General features: G+C 31.6%; 1 protein-coding gene across 1 annotated transcript; it reads right to left on the bottom strand.

Moving 5' to 3' along the window:
• Positions 1 to 618: 618 nt before the first annotated feature.
• LOC149879950 (E3 SUMO-protein ligase ZBED1-like) lies at positions 619 to 1389 on the bottom strand. Its single transcript, XM_090070655.1, has one exon. The coding sequence runs from the start codon at positions 1387 to 1389 to the stop codon at positions 619 to 621; it is 771 nt and encodes a 256-aa protein (XP_089926781.1).
• Between the last annotated feature and the right edge of the window lie 6878 nt (positions 1390 to 8267).

Below are 8267 nucleotides of genomic sequence, written 5' to 3'. Positions count from 1 at the left end.
AAAAACTAAAACGTCTTTTTAAAATCACAACATATTGCAAACATATCAAAAAATTCAAAGTTCATTAACCGCAACCACAGAAGAAAAAGTCGAATCAACTGTTTCATATTTATTACCTTAACACGTTTAACTCATTAATTTTACTTTTTGAGTTTTTTTGAGCCGAAATAGTTAGTGGACATATACACAAAACAATCTTTCAAAATAGCTAACACACCTGCCTGCAAACACTTTTTAGTTTTGCGATTTGACCCCGGACATTGTTCATACATCGTTGGATTCGATACAATGAGTAGAATTAGGGTTGATCTGTCACCGAAATCATAAAATTCCTTTTAGCAAAATATTTACGTTTTAAGGGCCGAAAGGGCCCAATTTAGGAATTTATCCCCTTAATTCAGGACGTAAGTAAAAAAATAACTTGGAAATTTTATATATATATATATATATAAGGGCCCTGCGAATCGGCATTTTTAGTTTCGAATCGAATCTCGAATCGAAGCAGGTCCTGATTCGCGAATCGAATCGAATCACGAATCGAATCACTAATTGAAAGAAATTTAAGTTTTTTATCTTTATTTTTATGTATACTATACAAAATATTACAAAATTTGAATGTTATTTTAACAAACTCTTTTTGTTACTTCTAGCCCAAATTAACCGTTCCGCATTTTGCTCGGAAAGACTATTGCGTTTAATGTCGATCACTCCTCCTCCCACAGAGTTAACTCTTTCAGACAAACAATTTGTAGCTTGAACAGCAAGAAAATCAGTTGCAACTTTTGATAATAAAGGGAAAATGTTCCGTTTGTTTTTCCAGTAGAGAATAGAACAATCTGAACGTCCCAACGTTTTCTCTTCGATGTATGCAGAAGTTTCAAAATTTAATTGCTCATCTAAAGTTCTTTTCTCTGGTAGAGTACGATTTTTAGAGATATGTTCAAACATTTTATCAAAACTTCCATTTGCTTCAGATGACAAATTTGCTACTTCGAGTTGAATTTCAGCGGGAATCATAGTGATATTTAAATCGTGTTTTTTTGCAGATGTCATTAGATAAGATTTTACGATTTGTTTCTCTGCCAAAGTAAACATTTCTGATTTAAATCGAGGGTCTAAGAAAGTAGCGGTAAGAAAAACGTCTTCACTTAAATCAAACCTCATTTCCAACTGCGTAATAAGATCGTCAACAAATTTACCCATCTCTCTTTTATCCATCGAGCGAAGATAATTTTTCAAAGATGTAATGCACGGATAAACTAAACTAATGCTTACGCTTTTTTCCGCACTTAGTATAGTGGTGGCTTCAGATACTGCATTAAAAATAGGAGCGACTGCTGTTAATAATTGCACTTGTGTTTCAGTTAGACAAGTCGGTGGCACTTTCATACAGTTTTTTTTTTGTGAACACTCAACTAGAGCAATCTCTATAGAATCATTATTTTTTTAATCCATTCCAATAAGTTAGAAGTGCTGTTAAAGCGCGTTTCCACATCCATTGGAGGCTTTGACTCAGGTTTTCCTTGAGAAATCTGATACTTTTTGAGAGCTGCCTGTCCAACTGATGATGAGTGAAAAAATCCTACTATTTTATGAGCCTTGCTAATTAATGTAACAAGAATTGGTTGGTTGTGTATAGCTGATTTCACACAAAGTTGGAGTTTATGAGCACAACAGCCTAGCCAATCAATCCCAAGAAGTTTAAGTGTGCATGGCATACTAGGAGTAGTATCGGTTGTAGCTCGGAAAATATTATCTGAAGTCAAGTCAAATTTTGACAGCACGTTTCTTAAAAATTCTTCAGTGACAAGCATTTATTACATCCAGATTTACAACTGATAAACAGCATGATTCTAAAACCCAAGAGGATGAAATAAAGTGGCAAGTAGAAACAAGAAAGTTATCGCGATTGTCGGCTTTATAGTGATCAAAAGTGATGCTAGGTTTGGAGATTAACTGGCTTTTTATACTTTGTTGGAAGTTAATATATAAATCATCGACCATGTCACCTAAATTTCGAGATAAAGTGGTCGGGTGTGGTGGATGATATTGCCCTTGAGTAAGCACCGAGCACAGATTAATAAAGCCAGATCCAGAAGTTGTCTCAAATGATCTTCCATCTTCAATTACAAATCTAAGCACTGCACGGTCGTAGTTTTTTTTAATAACTGTATCTATTGGAAGTCGAATAAAATACGAATTTAACGAGGAACTTGATGATTGCTCGATTGTGTTATCAGAATTCTTTTTTCTTTTAGTAGCAGATGTGCGCTTTTTTGTTGCTTCTACGTGTAGTTTTTTATGGTCACGTTTTAAACGGTTCCATAGATGAGATAAAGTTCCAGTTTTCTGAACAGAATACTTTTTGTTGCAATTTTCTTGTTTGCATTGCCAGAATACTCCTTTTTTTTCAAAGAATTCTTTAACTGCCGATTTTTTAGAAGTCATTTTATAGCTTGATGCGAAAATAGCTTGATGTAGCACAAACAAAAAGTATCGAATTTAAAATTACTTTAGTGAAAGCGAAGTTAAACATTAACGACGCAAAAAATAAAACCTAACGTTTGCGTTACTAATTTGCGTTCCGCTCTGTTTAAATCCCTAATCGACAATTAATTTTAATGAAAAGTATGTTTACGTTCCAAAATTACTCTACCGCTGAATTTTCTGATAACATAAATATTGATATTTTGAAAACTTTTTAACGCCGTTTGTATGAAAACATAAAGTAATTTAAATAAAAAAATAATTCGAAAATTTCGAATCATTTTTTTCGAATCGAATCTCAAATCGAAGCGACATTTGATTCGCGAATCGAATCAAATCGAAGCGATTCGCAGGGCCCTAATATATATATATATATATATATATATATATATATATATATATATATATATATATATATATATATATATATATATATATATATATATATATATATATATATATATATATATATATATATATATATATATATATATATATATATATATATATATATATATATATTTGTTTTTCTTTGTAGATAAATAAAAATATTTATAATGTCGCATCCACAAAAAAAGTGTGATTATGACACAAACCGAAAAAAGATTTGTTATTTTTGCGCTCACAAAACATCAAGACTGTTAAGTAAGCAAGCGATAAAAGAGAAAGTGTCCACTTTTGATTTAGATTTCAATGATACAAAAAATCCACTCGGCATATGTAATAAATGTAGAAGTAATATACGTCTAAAAAACTACTTGCCGGATTTAGTGACTGGACTAAAAACGTCGTTACACCTTTAACCAGAAATTTTACGAGTTGTCAATGTAAAATACGCAAACTAACCAGTTTACGTGGAAGAACCGGAACAAGAAGAAGAAGTAGTAAGTTTTCGAAGTCGCGTGCACCCCACGAAAAAAATATGTAAATCTTGTCTTTCAAAGATTGGGAAGGGAAATAAGCACAAATGTGGAAATAAAACGTTTGCTGTAAAAACATATGAAAAACTTCAAACCTCAGCTAAAGTTAAGGATCAGATTGCTTCTCAAGTCATCTCAGAAAAATCATATGAACAAGAATCAAAAAGAATTAAACTTTCTACAGGTGCAAAACCTTTACAAATATCAGTAGGGCCCTTAAAAAATAAACCTAGACAGATCACCATGATTGATTTATTAAGGATTCAATCAAGACTTACTTTGTCCAACAAGAAACTAATACAGCTAGCAAAAGAACTCAGGTAAGAACGATTTTTGAATAAAGTAATTCTTACTCTTTTTATGTAATTTAGTTAGCCTAAATGTATATATGTATATTTAATAGAACATCAATTAAAGGGAAAACTTGCATACAAGCAAACCTACAAAGAGTACTTCCAGTAATTGATAGTGCACTTGAAGATTTATTTATAATTGATTATCAAGAATTTAAATTTAAAAAAAGAAATTTAAAAGTAAAGGAAAATCTCCCTATTATTAAGTGCACCAATATTGAGGAGTTTGTAAATTTGCTTATTGTGATTAAAGAGGTGAATTTAAGCAATCAAACAGTCAAGCTTTCTGAAGGTAAATAATTTCATTCTAAATATGTTTATGAGAACTATAATTCAGACAAAACTAAAGAAAAATTGTAAAAATAAGAAATATCTTATCTTAGATCTGTTTGAACCTATTGTCAGATTGTGAGAGCGAAGGTTTAGAACTTGACAAATACAATCATGAAGACAAAGCTACAATGAGTACATATGAAGAACCTCAGAATTCAAAATATAAATAAGGTTCTGTAAAAGCTTCTTTTTTACTAGCTTTAGTTCCGAATGTTCCTGAAAGTCACTACAATGTTTCTATATTAATGAACTGTCTAAATTTAGATAAAATAAAACACTCATTTGTAGCTGATCTTAAGCTTTGTCAAATAATGTGTGGTTTATCTCCAAGCGCTACGGCTACACAACCTTGCCATATACCATTTAAAGAAGAGAAGCTTAGAACTTTTGGTTCTTTAGAGGAACAGTACACAAAATCTTTTAAATCAGGTTCAATAAAACGTAATGCTAAAGAATTTAGCAATCTTATTAATCCTCCATTGATACACGTAGAAACAAGCGACCACTTAGTGGCAGATTATCTTTTCCCGCCAGAGTTACACCTAATGGAGGGAGCTGTTAATCATATTTATAATCATATAGAGAAATGTGGTGGTGAAAACGAAGTGGCCAAAGTATCAATGATTTTAAACATTTCAGAGGTCCAGAATAATGCCTTTAATGGCAACGCCTCCCGTAAAATTCTTAAAAATTATTATAAGTACATGCGTGCATTGTCAATTAATTTAAAGCCATTGGCAGAGGGGCTTAGAATTTTAAACAATTTGGTTGAGTCATATTAAAAACTTTGAAGATCACTAGAGAACACTTGTTGAAGACTATGGAATAATTGTTTCATTGAAAATTCATTTTAGTTTTAAAACCTATAGGTGCTTTTTGTGCAGTAAGAGGGCGTGGATTAGGCTGCTTCTCTGAACAAGCTGTTGAAGCAATTCATTACAGATTTGTTAATGAATCTTGGAATAGATTTAAAGTTTCCAAAAGTAACAGCTCCTTTTCTGAACATTTGAAAAAAAGCTGTTATCAGTTTTAACGGAAAAAAACTTGTAAATATTGCAAATGGGAATCTATGTTTTAACTATAACTTTTTTATGATAATTTTAAAAAAATAAACAGAATATTAATTTAAAAAAAATAAACAGGACAGTTCGCCATTTCTGCACATTCCAGTCAATATGAGATGTAACAAACAGAAGTCTTTTCTTCTGGTTTTTTAGTGAAATCAGCGGTTTCTTTGCAGGGCGTCGAGAAAACAATCCGGCTTCAACAGCACGTCGTCTGATTGTTCGGTCCGATACAGGCAGCTCTAATTGCTTTTGTATCTCGACTGATGATATCCAGGGATCCTTCTTGACGGATCTGACGATCATAGAATCCTCTCTAGAAGTGGTGTAGCGACAATCCATTTGATATGTTGACGTTGGACGACGTCAATCCTGTGGGAATGGATATGAATCCGCCATAATGGTTATTTGCATTAAGTGCTAACATTGTTGCAGGAATGCTTTGAATGTTACCTAAAAATAACAGTATAGTTAATAGTCCTTTCATAGTCATCATAGTCATAGCTAATGCTTCTATTTTATTTTTAATAAACAGAATCTTAATAATATAAAACATTAGTTAATGTCAGTGGTTTGTATATATATATAATGTAGTTGTATTTTACAAATGACACATTCATGACAGTCATATTCAAACAATATATTCTATTTATGACTTATTTTCACAAATTAAATGACTATAACTTTTAAATAATTGATAAATTTATTAAATAAATTTATTTTTAGAAAAAAATTAAAAAAATCCACGAATTTGGGAAAATATTCCTAAATTGGGGCCTTCTGGCCCCTAAAACGTATATATTTTGCTAAAAGGAATTTTATGATTTCGGTGAAATATCAAACCAAAATCTACTCATTGTAACGAATCCAATGATGTATGACAATATCCGAGGTCAAACCGCAAAACTAAAAAGTGGTTGCAGGCAGGTGTGCCAACCATTCAAATGTCTTTTATTTTCTCCTTCCATTGCATCTCCAGTAAAGCGGCTGTTTCCTGTCTGACTTATTGAGTTTAAATTCTCGCTCTATGGCTTTAATTCTAGAAGTCTTAAAAACGTTTCAGTATTTTTTCCATGTCATGAAAACTGACGGAAAAAGTTGATAAAATGCATATGGTTATGTAAGTTTGGTTTCATTCATTACATCGGGAAGAATGTCATAAAGTAAAAGGTGAGACAGGTTGCGAAAATGACAAAATACTGGAATTGAAGCCATAGGAGGAAATGCTTTGATCTTATCTTTATCTGTGCTTAAAAATAAGAGGATGTTGCAATAACTTCATTTGTAAGTATTTTTGAAACTAAGGATATTGAAACTTCGATAAATAATAACCTAAATGTATGCAGCATGTTCAATCTCAGGCGCGGATCTAAGGGGTGGCCATTGCCACAATGGCCACATAGTTTAAATTTAACAACAGCCAAGTTAGTTTTGGGTTTTTTTGCTTAAGGAATATCTCTAAAAAGTTAGACTTGTCTGCCGTAATTTACGGATTTTGGCTATAGTGATTCCTGCTATGGCCACAACGGTTCTTACTATACGTTACCGACGTTTTATTCAATCAACAAATGCTGTGAAAAAATATTGAAATATCGATCTTTTATCGAAATTTCAACCGTGAAATTAAAATTTGGCCACACAGTTACAAATTCCTGGTTCCGCGCCTGAATCTACATACTTAACAACCTGAAAAGTGTCATTTGAACACATTTTTCCTTTACCGCCACAGTAGGTCTGCCATTTCTTCTTGACAAACTTTGAGTACTTACTACCTTCTATAATTGGCAGAGCCTCTGCATACACTGCATTTTTGTTAATGAGGGTTTGATATCCATGTTGATCCGAAGGGGATCATAAAAGAATTTCTTTTTTTCCAATTCTTTCCATTTGCAAAAACATTTTATTGGACTTCTGAAAACTGTATTTCTGATTTTATTTTTGATTGTATTTCTGGCAAGATTGCAGGGTTATCCTCTTTTTTCATAAAACTGACATTCTTATCATCCACAGTCACCAACTGTTTTGGCATAATATGAGGCTGCGAAATCTGGCCAAAATATATATTCGCCTGCGAAATGATGCTTTTCAATTAAAAGAACAATTTTCTTCTTATGCACTCATTCAAGTAGATTTCCTGATTCACTTCATAACCACTACCACTAAATGCCGGCGTGCTTTTCTCTTTTTCAGAAACGCAATTATAATTTCTTCTCTTTTTCAGAAACGCAATTATAATTCCTTCTTTAATTCTCTTCGTAAAAAAGCAAAAAGAACAAGACTTTATAAATTTTAATGAATTTTTATGCAAAAAAATGAATTTTTATCCAAATTTTGTTTGGGCTGCTGCTTTTTTCTTTATCGCTTCGCTTTGAAATCTTTTTCCTCTTCCTTCTTTTGATGGATGTCTTGTTTAAGCATTTTTGACGCTTACGGTTGAGTGCACTTGAGTTTTCGAGCCGTTTGACGTTGTGAGACTTTCATTGTTACGGTCAAAAATGACTTTCAAAAACCGAATGTTCCTTATGATTACTGCTTTTACTATTCGACTAACTTCTGGGGCTTTTTCGTGGCCAGATTCGTTCTCAGAACGTCCAACTATCCTTTAAATAGTGATTTTTTGATTTTTCTCTTTTTTAAAACAATCGAACGTGAACATTAGAATTGTAATCATTTATTCGAGTCATAATTTACTAAGTACAACACATTTAAACGTTTGATAATACAAATTGAAAGTTTATTTACATTTAAAATTTACTTATATTTAAACTTTAGTTGTGCCTAAAATTTATTTATATCTAAAGTGTATTTATATTTAAAGTTCATTCATATTTACATATATTTAAATATACAAAAAACATTTGGATTTATGTAAATTTATTTACAAAGTTGGTTTTCCATTCATTCCATTGCATTGTGAAAAGCACTAGAATGATCCGTCATGTCACTAATTAATTTTTAACTAATAATATTTGCAAATCTGTTTTTCGATGTTTTGTAATGACAGAAGTTTTTATTTGCGAATGGTTATCCAATAAAAGAGTTCTATTTATTGAAGCTATAAACATCTTATTTGATTGTTGTGTTTATTGAGAGAAAACTACAGTTGGGAT

The sequence above is a fragment of the Hydra viridissima genome, unplaced genomic scaffold (assembly GCF_058129835.1).
Source record: "Hydra viridissima isolate aposymbiotic clone 2 unplaced genomic scaffold, HvirCarnegie_v1 scaffold_13, whole genome shotgun sequence".
NCBI lineage: Eukaryota > Metazoa > Cnidaria > Hydrozoa > Anthoathecata > Hydridae > Hydra > Hydra viridissima.
This window is presented reverse-complemented; position numbering and strand designations above follow the sequence as displayed.